This window comes from Orbicella franksi, chromosome 4 (genome assembly GCF_964199315.1).
Source record: "Orbicella franksi chromosome 4, jaOrbFran1.1, whole genome shotgun sequence".
Lineage (NCBI taxonomy): Eukaryota > Metazoa > Cnidaria > Anthozoa > Scleractinia > Merulinidae > Orbicella > Orbicella franksi.
Genome location: NC_138148.1, coordinates 4449159 through 4466331, shown reverse-complemented (window position 1 = coordinate 4466331; position 17173 = coordinate 4449159). Strand labels below are relative to the sequence as shown.

General features: G+C 37.6%; 1 protein-coding gene across 2 annotated transcripts; it reads right to left on the bottom strand.

Annotated features, from left to right (window-relative positions):
* Positions 1-58: 58 nt before the first annotated feature.
* LOC145486037 (golgin subfamily A member 5-like) lies at positions 59-15871 on the bottom strand. Of its 2 annotated transcripts, none has more exons than XM_081464736.1 (17): positions 15655-15871; positions 14450-14690; positions 13168-13419; positions 12083-12334; positions 11517-11736; positions 10832-10955; positions 10174-10270; positions 9748-9854; positions 8917-9081; positions 8480-8608; positions 7615-7677; positions 7489-7524; positions 7041-7190; positions 6473-6566; positions 5366-5459; positions 4228-4291; positions 59-3116 (listed from the first exon to the last, which is right to left on the bottom strand). In XM_081464736.1, the coding sequence occupies exons 2-17, from the start codon at positions 14676-14678 to the stop codon at positions 3021-3023; spliced, it is 2172 nt and encodes a 723-aa protein (XP_081320862.1). In that variant the 5' UTR covers positions 14679-14690; positions 15655-15871; the 3' UTR covers positions 59-3020. The 2 variants fall into 2 exon arrangements, with proteins under 2 accessions (XP_081320862.1, XP_081320863.1); XM_081464737.1 differs by having other exon boundaries at positions 15676-15871.
* Positions 15872-17173: the final 1302 nt, after the last annotated feature.

The window sequence follows — 17173 nt, the reverse complement described above, 5'->3', positions numbered from 1 at the left end:
TTGATTTAACATTACTAGCATAGTAAATAACTAAACTAGCCCTTGTTTGAAGCAACGCCAGGAAAGCACGTGAAATGAGAACTTAAAATAAATTTTCCGTTGAAAACACAAGTGTAAACATCATATAATCTGTATATTTAAAGCAATTGACAACCAAATACAATGGCTTACAACATTAAAACCACTTTTGTATTTTAAAAATGAATTTGAAGTGTGGCCTTTAATTTCGGAATGGCATATCAGCATAGTTTGTCCAACTGCAAAAACAGACTTGACAAAGTTGGGGGGAAGAACATTCTGGACTTACGGCCTTACTGATAGCCCGATGCAATCAGCAACCTGTTTTGCTGCCATACCAATCTGCTATTATCTTATAACTTCAGACAGCGTCTGACTAAACACAGAACAATTTGTTTTGCGATTACAGCCATTTACACCCGTTATCTGTCACACTCTCAGAAGGCTTGGCTATTCAATCCTTGGGGGCTAGTGTGCAGTGTCGAGATACCGTGAGAGTACAAGCTCAGTTGTAGCCTCCTAGTGGTTTGAATAAAGCGCTCAAGTAGCTGCATAACAAGTGCCTTTCTATTTCATCCCTTGTAGAGCAGACGTTTATTCCACAAGAAAGCGTTTTTGTCCTAGGAAACGCCCTTCAATTGTTTACGGAGTAACTCATATAACAAAACGACCAAATTAATTGACAAATTCAAGGGTAAAATTATTCCCTAAAGAATTATAGCTAATTGATACTTGAATTGACCTCCGAACCTCCTTTTTTCGACTGAACAAAAGCATTATTTTCTATTCAGCTCATTTGCTTTCTCATTTGCTTTCTCATTTGCTACGCTGCCGAGTAGCCGATGTTTGAACGCTCATTAACAAGTAGTTAGTGTGTGAACATAGCAAATCCGAGCAACAGACAACGGAGTGTGATATAACTGACCGCAGATTAGTGGCATCATCGGATTAGAACCATTTACAAATGGCATTACAAATGGTAACGCTTGTACTTGCCTACGTTAGGGATAAACTCACTCGCACGCGTGCTTTCAATGGGATAACATACAAGTAAGCAGCTAAAACACATGATAAGCGAGTAGTTCTTTACAAATATTTTCCAACAGTCAATCACTATATCGACAAAAAAGGATTCCAACACTCAATCACTGTATTGACACACCCGGCTTTATGATGGCTGTCATGACCTTATCGCAACACTGTTTTAACAGCTCATGTGTGTTCAAAACAAATACTACTCACTTATAAAATATACGATCTTGAAATATTACAAGCTGTTTACTTGGTCTTGCCCTCTTATAAGAGCTCTATCGCTGCAGGAGCCGATACACTTCGACAAATGTTTATATGGAAATGTGTCACGCCGTTAGTGCGAGATGCTGAAAGGGTTCTTTTCATCGGGAAACTTCTGGAACGCACACGGAATGCAACTAAAACTTCCATACATTTCATTTCGAGGTTGTGTTATTTTACAATCGAACTAAATATCGGGGTAAAACTTGTGCCAGCACACAAACATAGCAAAAATTTAGTGTAACATTTAAGAAGCCCTTATCGGAACAACATGGTGTCTAAGGTCGTCGGAGATCAGGTAATTGAATGGTTGTTTTGAGGTTTTTCACTCCTGCTGATTTTTCAACGATGTGGTTTCGAAACTATCGATCAATTAAGCTGTAGTCGTGTTGCCGTGTTATTGCTGCAAATCAAGCGTGATGATGATTCCCTTGCCATTACTTGCGATTACTGCACGAGGTCTGTGCCAGCCGTAACGCTGTTGAACGCAGGCAAGCCTACGCTAGAGAAAACACAAGCTTGCATGCTTGTTACGTTACTAGACCATTCAGCCGTGACCGCTGTTGTATTGAAGCGCGCGCCTGTCAACAAGACAAGTGGTGACGCAAGACTGAACTGCGCTAGCTCTGTCCTCGAGTCTAAACGCATCTTAACACTGGACACAAGGGTGCAAAGCTTAAACATTCCACCAGCGACAGAGCCAAGCTACCATGCGCTTTAAAACGAACATTGCCTTTTAATAATGGCATTCTGGTAAACAGCGCTGTTCGGATCACACTGCTAGGTCAATGGGGGTACAAAAACTGATCAAGTGCTGTACTCGAGCTAATCACGACATGATTCTCACGCAATGCATGTTCCGTCACCAGGGGGTGCTCCTCGCCACAATTTATCTCCCGTCAATCTATTTGAAGTTGAAGCAATGAAAAAAATTCAAATTAATGAAAGTTGCGAATCCTGCAGCGAAGCCACGGTAGTCTGTATCAAACAGTTCCATGTAAAAACGGCTATTTTAAGGTTTAGCGGTGTTAATAGGTCAAGCTCAGCCCATCCTTCTGTTTTGTGACAAGTTCGTGTTTATCTCATCAGCAGTGTGCGTTACGGTTATTAGCCCTTTTCTGCTCCGTCATGCATACGATCAACAACTCACTCAGTCGCGTTTATAATATCGAGAAGATATCAAAATAATATCAATATTCGTTGCTGTATCACTAAAGGAGTCTTATTTTAAATGCTACAGGATCACTCGATGCAAAAGATTAGCATGAAAATAGTTTTGTTGATGATCAACTTTGCTTTATTTTAATTCAACACTATTGCCCTTGCTTGCTAAAATTATATTGCACTTTGATTTTATTTTGTGTCTCAGAGTTCTGTCAAAGCGCTTTACTGAGTATAAATATATCCGAGAATTTTATTTACAGTACTTTCAACAGACACTAATTGCCAGTGAAGTTTCAGTGACTTCTAACCCACTGTACGTCTACTGCTAGTTTCGATCAGGGATCTCAGTCAACCATTACTGACCATTACTAAGCTTATCATTTTGTATTTGTCCATGATTCTTGAAATGTGACAAGCCCTCTGTGTTGTTTGTCAAGACTAAATTCACTGCGCGCCGGCTGCCTCGGATTGTTCGGACCTATTCGGCGCTCGATGTTTAGAATTGATTTTGTTCTAGTAGTCATTTGAATACAGTTTTGCAGAAGCTAATTAGGAGGTCGTGGCAGCCGAGTTGAACTGGTTGTATGAACCTCGGGTTGGTACGTGAGGAGAACAATTAAGACCCATATGTGAAGCAATACCTAGACAGCAATAAATAATCAAAAAAATATTTATCAGTCACTTTGTCCTCAGGAAACAAAACTTCTGTTTAAATATATAGAGTGAAAAACATAACATTGATACAGCTAAGTAAAGTGAGAAATTTTAGCGTAATCTCCGTGGCACAATGGTTGATAACGACTCATTTGCGCCGTAATAAAAATAAACGTGCTTGGGGGATTCAACGTTGACATGGAACAGTCGATAACAAATTGACAAATCTTCACCATCAGAACAGCACGAGATACACATGATTTTTGTATCAGTTACATATAAATTTAAGTCAAGAGTTTTATAGTCACCTTGTGAAATTATCTTCAACTATACAGAAAAAACTCAGAAACCTGTTCTTTTAGTACATCACGACAGAACTTAATAATTAAGGATACGATTCTGATTCAAACCAGTAACGCCTGTAAAAATTCCCTTCAATCAACCCCCTAATATAAATATCAGTCTAGTTTGACACATTGAATCTCATACAACAAACTGTTCCAGGTAGTACATTAGACTTCACTCCATTTATGAGAAAAAGCGTAGGTGTTAAATGAAATGAGTTTTACCGCAGAAAATTGGCTCAGCCATTTTGCTATGGAATGACAAAAGAGAACTGAAAACTCTATTTTTACTGTTTTGAAAAAAAAGTATTTATTCTGAAAAACTCCTAGTTTACCCCTCCAGGGTCAAAAATGAAAAAAAACTTGAAACGTTCTTTGATATTTTACATTAAACCGAAAACGAACATCACGTTTGCCTTTGCCAAACAAAGTAAAGGGAAAAAAAAGTTATTGAATACCAAGGAGGATTTTTCACTATCATAAGTGTAAACAGAAAGATATTTTACTTAGTTTTTACTCGAGTGTTTCACGATATTTCAAACAGATAAACAACATAGATAACTTTCACATGGCGTTTATGAATTTGAATAATTTTCGTTACTGTATTGCAATCATTTTTAAGTAAAAACAGACGGGTCCGAAAAAGACTGCATTTGCATAACCAGGATATTAAGAAGACAAACCCTCCCACTGAAGCAGACAAGCTGAGTACACTGAATAAATAGGCAATACATGTAAGACAAGATAACTTTACCATGTAAATAATGACAAACAGCCTCGCAACTGGATATCTCCTCAGAAATAGACCAAGTCTGATACTGAAACAGAAAAAATATCAAACGTGAGGAGAAAAAAACTCGCCACTTTCAACCCCTGACTAAAACAGGGTTAATAGGTGTAACAATGAGAGCTCAGCGACGCCATGTTAAAAAAAAGTCGACACTTACAGTACTGGGGTCGATTATCGGGTTTATTGGAAGCTACTAAGAGAAAAAGCGGCTTTACGATTGGAATTGCGATCTTGAAAACTATGTGTTTTCACTTTTATTATCATATTTCACCTCTCCTCGAAAGGAAATTGATGTCAGAAAAATGGATTTGCATTAGTAACCATTTCCTTAATGGCCGATCATAGAAGAAGTATCTGATTTTTATTAAAAACAGTGTCGTGCTAACAGGTTTTATAGCACGTGCCTTCCTGACAGATATGAATCTGTTCCTTTACAAGTGTTGAATGGGTATATGTGTAGTTTGTGAAAAGGAACCGATCGTTCCATACATAACGACAACTTAGAATTCACTTTTACGCTTTGGCAAAAGTTGTGTCTATTAGACGTCTGCGAATTTTACGTTTTTGTTTCGTCTATTATTCTTCACTTGACAAAAGTCATACTAATTCTGCAGTTCAAAATTAGCAGTTAAAAAAAACGAAAACCGCTTTTCTCAGATTAGTACATGTTGGTCGGTTAGTAAACAAAGGTCTTGGGTTGTGAGCATTAACGTGTATCAAGGTCGTTTACATTGACCCACTCGAGGACAACGCCTAGTAAAAAATGAATTCATAATTTACCTTAGATCTGTTCAGTGCGCCTATTGGTCTCAGAACTTGCTCAGGTTTAATATGTAACGCTAGCGTTTAACTCCAGATGAAAATACGAAAAATCAGCCGGCATCGTTCGCGTTCTCCACAATACGCAGAAGTAAGTCACTTCACGTTGTTGTTGTTGTGCAGAGGACAGCAAAGAAATGTACAAAGATTTATAACGCACGTGCACAGATATTGTTCTGCTCATTGAACGTTTTGTTTGGTGGCTTTCTTGTCGCTGTTGCCGTCGTGGTTTACTTAAGCTCTCTACTATTCAATCTTCTCCCTGACAACATTCAATACTTGCCTGAATTTGTCGATTTCATTAACTGCTCTTTTGACTTTTCTGGAATCATTAAGTTGGGAGGGCATTATGGACGATATTGACCTCACGCGAGACACTGAAAGAGAGACAGCAGTCAATATCAATTTAAAAGACTCGGCAGCAGGGAAGAAAGAAATATTTTTGAAGACTAACATATTGCCATGCAACGTGATGAAAAGGAAACACCGCCTCCGCGGCGGCGCCGCCCAGTCGGGTCATATGTGACGTGCAATAAAGCTTGGATCAATTCTGCTCGGTGTTAGTAAAAATTGGTTCACCTACATGGACAGCTCTTCCACTCGGTAAAATAGTATTTTGTTTGTCTGTAGGTCGAATTTCAGTGTCAATCACCTTTTGTTTTGCATTCACTTCTGAATTTAATTTTTCATTTTAGAATTTAAGAGTTTTAATTGGTACATTTTATTGGTTGCCACAGACCTTACTTACCTGACTTTTCCCCAGTAAAAATAAACTTTCTCCCGGCCAAGTAAATACAAAATGTCAGATATAGTAGCTGCTTCTAGCCTCCCTCACAGCCGTCCTTTCCACCCATTCATTAAAAATGATAATTTTTAAACAAATTTTCATTTTCCATTAAGGAAAAACATCGTTGAGATCATAGTGGTCCCAACTGTTTTTTCCAACCTTCAATGGTTTTAAATCAGCCGCGTTAAATTATTTCAATTTTCCCTGACTTTTCTTCGAAACGTCAGTTTTCCCTGACTCAAAATAAAATATCGTGAGTTTACCCTGATCTTGAATTTTATTTTTCGGACTAATCTGTGGCAACCCTGCTTTTGCTCATTCGGCTCAAATTCTGCTTAAAACTCTCCTGTTCTGCCGGCGTAATGCTCGCTGCCACAAGCGGCTAAAAATAACCAATTTTGCTGGAATCTGCTGGCAGGATTTATTCAAGAATGCGTGCGATGATGCTTACCTTACATTGTGCCATTTTAACAAGGTAATAACCTTTCCACAGGGATCGGGAATAAATTTTCGAGTGTTTAATATTAAAAATACAAATAAAAATAAAACCCATGGCTTGTGAAGATAAAATACACGAGTGAAGGTAAGTCTCGCACTACTTACGGGTGTTTTCGTCCGTGTCGTCAAAACCGTCATAAGATGCTGAAGGTCCTGCCATCATTTTGGAGGTAGACGCCTGTACATCTCTGTACTGTTTCTAATTATTAAAAAAAAAAAACAAACAAATAAGAAATAAAAAAGGCTGCTTGAACAGTATTTTGTATTGTTGTACCCTTGCTCTATGCAAGTGCTTTTTAGTACTGGTTAGCGAGTCAGTCACGTGTTACATCCTCTCTTGTCAGAATCTACTATCTTTACAAATCAATAAGTGCTTAATGTCTGGCCTCACGGGAAACAGTGAGTTTAGTTTCCCCTTGACCCTCAATGTTCCCCGGGGCGAAATGGCGCGTCTCGGGGAAACAAAACTCACGGCCAATTATTGAGTACTTACTGTTTCCCTGATCAGGTTAACAACATGCCTGTTCTAGAAGACGCTCATCATTATTCTCATGAAACTTTATTTCAGTGTTGGAATTGAACAATCCTGTACTGATGTGGAGACACTAATTAATTCCAGTTATTGAATAAGTAAAAAATATATAGGACTAAGATAAGTACAAGGTGCTCATACCTCTAATCTTTCCAGCTGTAACACCAGAGAGTTCTTTTCTGTACTAAGGGCCTCGATCAGTGTTTGCTTTTGGATGAGGTTCTCAGTTAATGCTCTAACTCGATTTTCCAATTCTTCTTCACTTGTAGATGTAAGCGCCTTGGTTGCAAGCTGTGGAGGATGAAACAAAAATTGAAGGAATTAGCTGCTGCCTGTACAACGTAATAGCAATAGTTATAATGTGCAAGTTACAAAAAGAGCACAAAAACTAGCATTTCATTCAGCGTATAAAGTAAAATAAAACCCAGGCATACCATGTAGCACGAGGTTTAAATTTACGGATCAGGGATTTTTTTTTTTTGCGGGAACTAATTTTTGCGATTGTCAGAGATTGGTTTTTCGAGCTGGGTATCAATTTTTTAGATTTTCAGAAAGTTGAGTTTACTTGAAATACAACATTTTGAATTACCTGATTTCTCAGTTTCTGAATTTCACTCTCTCTCTCCTGTAGGAAAAGATCGAATGGTTTGTGAGCAGACAAACGTAGCAGACACAAAAGGAATTCACTGAAAAACAACCTGAAATAGAAATCTACCTGTATTTGTGCCATGAAGCTGGTTTTAGTCCCTTGTACTTCATCTTGTGCATGATGGAGGTCCTAACAAAACAAAAGATTGTTAGTTGATGACTACAACGCAGAAATATTCGTATATATAACAAAATTCTCGATCGTGATTAGTTCTCCGCGCACCTATTTGTCGCGGAGTCGGTGCGCGATCACGTGGGTGTCCAATTGCAGGTATCCAATTTTAACTTTTTGCGGTCGGATACCTGTAATTGGATACGTACGCCACTTGCACGTCATTTTAATCAGCTTTAATGGCTTCCTTTTTAATGTTCCTCAGTTTTTGCAGCTTATGGAATAATCTCAAAATTTGTTATCTACACGCTCGCCCGATTGCCTCCTAAATTGTATTCCACTCGGTCCAATTACCATTAATAATCACAAGAATTTAAGAAAGTCGAGAACTTTTGAAAGGACTAGACAAATTTGTTGTGAGTAATAATACACCATTCTTTGCCATGTCAGACTAAGGCTTTATCTATCGTGCTTCAAAAGTAATCATAGCTTACATTATGTTAACATTTGTGTAATGTACAGGCATGTATATCTGGTTAAGCATGCAAAGCAATACTGAAGCATGACAGTTTTGACAATTCAGCAATTCAGTCACACATTTAATATACACATTAGATAGATAGATAGATAGATAGATAGATAGATAGATAGATAGATAGATAGATAGATAGATAGATAGATAGATAGATAGATAGATAGATAGATAGATAGATAGATAGATATCTGAGTTACACACATTACATACTACAATATTTCCCGAATCATAAATATTGAAAGAGGCAAACAAGAAATAAACATTTCATAGTGTGACTGTTTCTACCTGAAGATGTTGTTGAATTTGCTGTTCGCAGGCCTCTCTTTTCCTCTTTTCATCTTCCAAGACACTTTCTAATTCCTCTACCTTCTCTCGGGCCAGATCTGCTTCTGATTGTTGTTGTTGTTCCAGGTCCTATAAGATTAATTTATAAGCTGCATCAAAAAGTCAAAGGTTCCAAACCAGTATTCTTTAACAGACAAGTAATTACTCCCTTGTAGTTTGCAACAATGTATAAACCAATTGACAATATTTATTCACGATAATCGACGATGGGGTACCTGTGACCAGCTGAAAGCAAATGCTAGGACTGGTTCAACTAATACCAATGCTTTAATTTTTGGAGACTATAGTGTACAAAAGCGTTCTCACATTTCAAGGAAAAACACCACAATGACAGAATGATGAAGGAAAGCAAGGGAAAAGGATTGACGATTGACTACCTGTAGATCAGCCTTGAGTTGTTCCATTTTGTACTTGATCTGGTTAACTTCATCTTTAAACATGTCTCTTTCATGGCAAACCTCCTCATATTCTGAACTACTGATACCACTGGTAACCTCTCCACTACTTCCATCACGGAGACTTGCTATGACTTTGTCTTTAGCCTAACAAGAAAATGTTATGTAAAACTTATCAGTTATTTTACCAGAACATAGATCTGACTAGGGGAATAGCTATTACGCCATGAACCAATGAATGGAATAAACTTTAAGCTGTATTCTTTTATTTGGGTTCATCTGCAAACCACTGTTATTTGACTCATTACCAAACATGAATCTCAATCTGTTTTCAGTGTTTTCAAAGTCAATCATGTCTGGTAGTAAACTAATTTGCTTAGTGTACCAAGTGTAAATCCCGGAATAGAATGCTGGACCATTTCAAGCCACTGCCCAAAAACGTTCCAGTGTATACCTGTAGTGTACACCTCTAGTGTAAGTAAAGGGAACTGTGGACTCAAGACTAGTCTTCTAGAACATAACAGGCACTGTTTGGATATTGGATTAGTAAAATGAAGTAACAATAGAGCAGCTTAGACACTAGTTATGTTGTACTCAAGTGCAACATAATGCGAAATTGAAGATCTACCATCTGGCCACTCCCACAACAATGGTCACAGCTTATTAAAAGTAGTCGTGACTGAGAAGAATCAGACACAGGCTGCACTTATGCAGAATACAAATAATTTATCAGACTGTGGATGTGACGTCTAGCACCACAGACACTATTACAAAATTCACAAGCTTATTCATGAATACATGTAAGTTGTTCACCTGAAGAATTCTGGCTGCTTTGTCCTTGTAGTCCCTCAGCTCTTGCTTTGCAGTTTCCATATTTGCTTTTGCGGTTTTAAGTGCTGCTGCATTGTCATTACTCTTATCTATGGTAAGGTTAAGGAGTGCAAGGTGCTACATGTAATCTGATGGCAATAACAGATTGACTATTGGAACTAAACTGTCCCAAAAAGGTCCACACAATGTGTCCAGTTTGATCAGGTATATTTTCCTGTATGATCACAAACTATGGGTCCAGAATCCATTTTATAATTTTCTCCTTTTGTCCTTCAAGTGAACCTGTAGCCAAATACTAAATTTGAACAATCAGTTTAAAGTAATAAAAAAACAATCACATTAAGCAATGATGACAATATCTAAAAACATCCACAACTTATAAGCAACTTGTCTTAAATAATCAGATACTCTTCTCTTCATTAATTTTCTTTTGCATATTTTTCAGTGACTCAACCATGGCTGCTTGTTCCTCTTGAAGTTTAGTTTGCCTCTCCATGGCCTCTTGCTAACAAAAAAAAAAATTAACAAAAAAAATTCCCATTAGCAATATTGTTTAACATTACCTGCTTACCTGTGTACCTAGAGGTTCGGGGGGGGGGGGGGGGGGGGGGAGAAGGGGAATTCCACAAAGTTTTTGGTGGGGGTGTGTGGCCTGAAACTACCTTACTTCAGGCAAAAATCTGTGATTTCCCATAACCTACTTCAGACCTGAGCTGAATATCCATACCCCATATAATTTCAGACCTCTAAAATTTTTATACAGCTCTAATATATGGCCATATTGACCACAGCTAACCAGAAATGGCTTCCATTTGTTGTGTAAAGGTTTGATGTTGAAAAATTAGCTCCTTGTAAACAAAATACCTAGGGCCACACCAGAGTGAATTTAAACATATTGCACCTTATTTGAGACCAAAATGGTCAAAATCAGACCAAACCAGCTCACAACTGTACCCTTTGGGGCCACACATACCTATTGTATATAGCCCATACAAGGGAGCACCTCCCCCCCCCCCCCAAAACTAGGCTTCCGTAGTGTCAGCGCAGTGTTGTTATGATAACATACCTCCATTTTCTTTTGAGATTCCTGTTCAGACTTGAGTTTCTTCTCAGCTTCTTCCAGTTTAGCTTTTAGTGTATCTAAAGCATGACTGTGCACTCCAGTAGATGCTGAGTGATCCTGCAGTAGTCTAAAAGAACAACAGCAATAACAACAACTTGTTAGGCTCACTAACTACCCACCAACCTATTAATTGAAAACAATAACAATTGCTATATAGCTGGGAAGAATCTAACACACATTTTTATTTTATTTTTTATTACATTTTATTTATGACCACCTGGGAATTGCTACATGTAAATCTAGATGCTGCATGGCAGGCAACAATAATTATTTGTTAATTGTTGAAGAACTTCATAATAACCAGAGGTTATTTGCCTTAACATTATCTTTTAATTTTATTTATGTTTATTGGCATAAAAAACTCCAAAAATACACACCACTGACAATACATGTAAGTGCTCATAAATTTGGGATTTGACATATCCTCATATTTTACATGATACATCACATAACCCTTCTGAGGGTTAGCTTGATTCAGTCTATGACTTGAATTTGACAATTTACAGACATCTTTGATCTGAGTTGTTTACTGGGGATAACTCTTCTAGTCTCATTACTAATAGGTATGCTAAGGGAAAGATCACAACTCTTGGGAAAAACAAAACTATCTCTTTTAATATTGTCAGACCTTTCTCTTTCTAGCTGGTACTCTTCAATTTGTTGTCGTTTATTGTGCAGTTCCTGGTCTGACTCTTGTATCCTTACTCTTAACACAGCCAGCTGTGAGTCCTTGGCATTAAGTGCCTCCGTAAAATCCTCCTCCTTCATTCTCAACTGCCTTGCAATGTCCTCAGAAGTTGATAACTGGTCCTGGCTTCTTTGAAGCTGTTTCTCTGCTTCTTTTACTTCTGTGATAGAAAAACCAGAATTTCTTCTCCCAAACTTTTCCCATAAACCCTATTTCTAACTTCAATGTCATGGCAATATATCACATACAGTAAATTTTATTATTTGATGCATTTTTTCATTCTTTTCATAGGCCAAGAGCTAACCACATGACCTGTAAATAACTACCTACAAATGTATGTAATGGCCGTTATGATCAGACAATCATGATATTATTAGAGGAAGGTGCCATGACGGTAGTTTTTATGTTGATGAAAAATCATGGCAGTCTCAATTTCTGTTTAGAGTGCTGTTTTTTTACAAGTTTAAAGCTACATACATCTAAACCACTTAAAAAGTTATGCTTACTTCTTTCAGCTTCCTTGGCCCTTTGCACTACAGAAACCATTTCTTCGTTGAGTGATGCAACTTCTTTCCTAAGTAGTGTGTTCTCTAGTTCAAGGTTGGACACACGGTCATCTGCTGGACGTTGGCTGGCAGCAGTAGTGTCATGTTGAGGCATGTCCTGTGATTGAGGCTCCTCTATGCTGGGCCCATTAGGCATGTCTGTAATGTCTGCCATTTTTTCATCTGCCTCTGCAGTGCTCTTGGCAACAATTCCTAGCCACAACAACAAAATATGCAGCACACAACATCACTTCATATCACTATGAGAAAGCTTGGCTGAGTGGTTTAGGGGGCTGGATTTGAAATCTGGAGGTCCCTGGTTCAAATCTTCCACCCTGCTGCTATCTGGATTTGTTCTTGGTAGTCTCGAGTTTAACTCCTCAACCGTGTTGTGTAAATAGCCCACTGGTCAGCCTCCAACCAGTTGGAATTCTTAATAGTTTATGTTCTATTTGCAATACTTGTATATTTATTTACAGTGTCCCCAATTAGCATAACAGTGCTAAATACATTTGACACTTAAATAAAGTTATCTAATTATTTTATTTATTTATAGCAAAAATGACACTATCCCTTGTATGACATCTTTAATCACATAAAAAAACAAGATGAATTTTGATATGAACCAGGTATATAGTTCACAAGTGTTGAAATTGAAATTGTACATGTTTGGGTGGATTCTCATGCCGATGGATGTGATGAATACTATCAAAAAAGATCTTTGCACCCTGAAATAAACCTAGAAGTTAACTGATCTAGGCTTTTCCCTGTGAGTATAATGAATCATAGTGATAATATTAATCAATAATCATACAGTCTAACTCTCAAACTTTTATGGAGTGATCAAGTTGGAGGGTCATACTATCATTTTATGAATTCACACCAAAAGTAACTAAAAATGATGAAAATAAAGGAATCCATTGTTTAGCAGATGTTGTCAGTCTTGGATGTGCCTTTAAACTCTCAAAACTAACACAAACAGAAATGTAGAGCAATCAGTAAAGAGAATTTAAGTTTTGAACCCTAGGAATCAGCAGACACCTCACCTTCATTAATTTTTCCATCTGCAACATCACCTTGTAGCTTCTCTACAGAGTCACTGGGTTTGATTGCTGCTTCAGATGAACTGTCTGCCACTATCTTTGGCTTCACAGGCTTTCTTTCCTTAGAAGCAGGGAGGTTGCTGTTCAGGAACTCAAATAATTTATCATCATTTTTGTTTTCTGTTTTTGTCACCCTTGGAGGTGTTCTGGAACCAGATGGGGGAAACCGAGGCTTAATGGGAACTGTGGGACCACCTGTGGTAAGGAAACAAAGAAGTAAGGCTATCAACACTAAAGGAAACTTGAAACAATTCAGTTCATGGCAAAGCGGCCAACATAAAACACAACAAAAGCAGTTTTGAAACAATCTGCCTGTTATTTTAAGTCTAAAGAGTTTATATGGACATTCTGATTAGTGATAGATGTAAGAAAGATCTTCTCAGTACTATCAGTAAGTATTATCATCTGCCCAAGCTCTGCCAGGTATTCTGTCAAGAATCTCCAGCTACACCATCAGCAGTTTTTTAAACATTTGCTCTCTAGAAGAAGTTTTGAACCACTCTTATTGCTCTCTGATAGGTGCTACACCGGGACAGACACCTATTTCAAACCTCATTGAAAGCACTGGCTAACATCTGCGGGAAAGATAGCACTACACGTACAGTTGACTCTTGATAACTTGAACCTTTCCTGGCATGAATCTCACTCAAACCAAAATCGATTTCCCCTGGATTTCTGTCATACATTTACTGTAATTGTACCCTAACTAACTTAAAACCTTCAATAGCTTGAACCTCCTGCTGACTCAAAGCAACTTTTGTTTCCCATCGAGTCATTTTCTACATAATTTTCCCTGCATAACTTGAACCATGTTTATCAATATGTGACGACAGACAACAATCAGTACTGTAGTCCAAGACTGACACCATTTTCTCTTAAAAGTTAATTGCAAGAACTCAGTAGCAGTAGCCTGACAGTTTTCTTTTTTCTTTGAAACCTGCAAAGTTTGCAGTGCCTTGGCTTCTCCTGCTGCTTTGCCTTGGTTTCTTTTGTTTCTTATTATGCTTAAATATACATTCTAATTTGTACAGTAACTAAGAAATGTATTACTCCATTTTCACTTGACTTCTCTACAATTAAATTTGATTAAAATTTACACCGTAAACACTGTTTTTTCTTTATTTATTGTCACATTGTTCTCAACTCTTGATAACTCAAACCTTTTTCAATTCCTCTTTAAGGTTCAAGTTATCCAGAGTTGACAGTAAAAGAAAATCCTTCCCACCTAACAAACTGCTTTCACTTGGTGTTCTCAAACTATCAACTCCCTGGTTATTGAATGGCACAGGAGTTATTCTCTGAGTTGGTTCAGAGTTCACTGTCGTTGGTCCAGCTGCAATGAATCCAACAGGTTTCTGATTGACCTGTTCTTTGGTAAGCGCTGAGGCTGCGGCAGTGTCAACCTTCTCCAAAAGCGACTCTGCTTTGCCAGCAAGTTCAGTAAACCATGACATACTGAGTTATATCTACAAAAAAATGGAATAAAGTAAGCAAAGGCTAAGAGTTATGAACATGACTTTAGCTAGCCCGTGGCAAAATGCTGAGCTCTGATAGTCCCATTAAATGGTATCAGGACAGAGTGGAGTCCAGTTCATACAAGTGATTAACAAACTAAAAGAGGACGGCAGCGAAGGAGTCCAGTTTGTTATTTGTATGATTACAGACAGAACTTGATGATATAAAGATCTAAAGCAAGTGAATAAATAAAAGATCATATATTCGAACTGCAGAGAAAGATGTGAAGATATCAATGATCATTGCAGTCACGTACACAACTTCAGCAGCTGTGAAATTAAAGCCTGAAAAAAAAAAAAGCTGCTGAAGTTGGGTATATAACCATGGTAATCACTGATGTCTTCTTATGAAGATCTACTGCAGTTTAATAATAACCTGATAAGATATGCAGAAAAGTAATTGGTTATACTTTTACCGTGTGAATAAAAAATTGCATAATTTCAACATTGTCCTTGAGATCCATTGTAAAAGGAACCCGTTCAATGGTAAAAGACATACCAGTACTACAGTGTGAACATGGGGGTAGAGAACTCCTATGGTCTTTAAACACAAAAACTCCTTTAAACTATAATTATAAGGCAATGGCTAGCAAGACAGAGCTTTGGGGCTAAGTTAAGATCACATATAACTTCTTTTATTTCACACCAATAAGCTGAAGGGGGAAACTCGAAGCATTTATATTTGAGATACATGCTTCTGGACTCAAACAAACGCTTACAAATAACTTAGCTTAGACAGATATCGATCTTCTGAGGTTGTCATGTGTCAGTTGTAATACGTTCTGCAAAGACGGAAAACTGAACTGAAATATTCAGTTTTTGTCATATTTTGCTTCCACAATGATTGATGCTGGATGTTACATCATTTACAACATGTAAACCTTTCAAATAATTTTATACACGGAGTTTGGCTTACCTTGCCAAAAATGCAACGCACCTCGAAGAAAAACACCTTTTCGCTTAGGCAATCACAGCATCCACATTCCTAAATCTTTCTTGCTTTCTACAGAAATAAACTTATGACTCTTTTGTCGAAAATCGGACTATATTGTTCCGCTACAGTTGCAAAACACAGAGAGAAACAAAGGCATCAAATATTACAGCGCCGCCATGTTTACATCGTACGTGTCAGAGTGTCTGTGCGCATTCTCTCGTGGTGCATCCGCTGTCCTTTTTATTTCCTGTAGCTCGCGGTAGCTCGCTGATTACGTCGAATTACGTAACAATTCTTGAGTCATTTCAAGTCAAAAATCAAAATGCAAGTTTTTCAAAATAGATCAATAAAAAAGGAAATATTTGCTTGGTGTATTTGTAACTAATTCAATTAAATTTAAGTGTCTAAGTATCATTCTACAATGGAGCCCTCCTAATGAGCCACCCATTCTAGAGATACTTTGATTCTTGCAAGATTGGCTATTGGTTTGGATTGGTTTGAGCGGTAATGATAAAGAATGTAAATTATAAAGATTTTAAAGAAGGATTATCAGAGAGGGGAGGTTTGTTAGTCTGTACTTGGTGATTTTGGGAGTGAAAAATAAAATTTTATTTGTTACTAAGGCACAGATCAGACTGGAGTCATACTTGACTAATTCCAGAATATATCATTGTAAAATTGTAGTACAAATCAATCCAGTTGATTCAAATCATTACATTTAATCATAAATACGGACTTAGCATCTCCTGCAAATATCTCGTAAGTTATGTATCCTTCAAATCTGTATCTGTAGATGTTGTTGGGGGAATTAGCTGACATGTAGACAACATGTAGAAATGCAACTTATATTCTGAACAATAAACAGGAAGTTCTGACAATACTCGATACTTGTGAAACGCCTGAGGAAGATCTTGGTTTTTTTTGCTCGATCTCAACTTAGTTCCATGTGCTCTGTCACGTGACCTTGTTTGTGTCCCATGATTCCACTACATATCCATAGGAGGGGAAGGGGGGTCAACACAATACAGTGGACATATCACAAGTGGTTACTGACACTAAACAGCAATTATTGGCTATTTGTGCCTCGTTGAGTAAGCTTCGTTTTCCAAAGACAAACAGAAGGGCAACAAGCATTGCTGTCTCGTCTTCAGGATAGAATTTTCAACTAAAGTGTAACACAATCACACAACACTTAATTTGATTTCATTCAATGATTTCAATCAACGAGATAGAATGCACCATTTTGACAATGCCACAAAATATCAAGAACTCTTTGCATGCTTTTTATTTGAACAAAAAACACCTCCATAGATCAATCATGCCAAGCCTAGTAACTCTGTGAAGTTTCGTAAGACTCATGAAAATATGGGACTCCCAAACATAAACTTGCAAATTTTTTCAAAGAAATGCATGCCAGGGCACAAGTTTTTGGAAATTTGCTGTGGCATTGGAACAGCACCTCCCCACTGACTGTTTCAGTGACTTTCTGTTCTCTTCAATC

What these genes read in the sequence shown, in the direction of transcription:
- LOC145486037 (XM_081464736.1), bottom strand. Translation starts at nt 14,678, where the DNA reads ATGTCATGGTTTACTGAACTTGCTGGCAAAGCAGAGTCGCTTTTGGAG. An exon ending in GAAAATTAATGAAGAGAAGA is followed by an intron (nt 9,855 to 10,173) that starts GTATCTGATTAT and finishes ACCTTACCATAG; the next exon opens with ATAAGAGTAATGACAATGCA. An exon ending in AAATTCAACAACATCTTCAG is followed by an intron (nt 7,678 to 8,479) that starts GTAGAAACAGTC and finishes TTGTTTTGTTAG; the next exon opens with GACCTCCATCATGCACAAGA.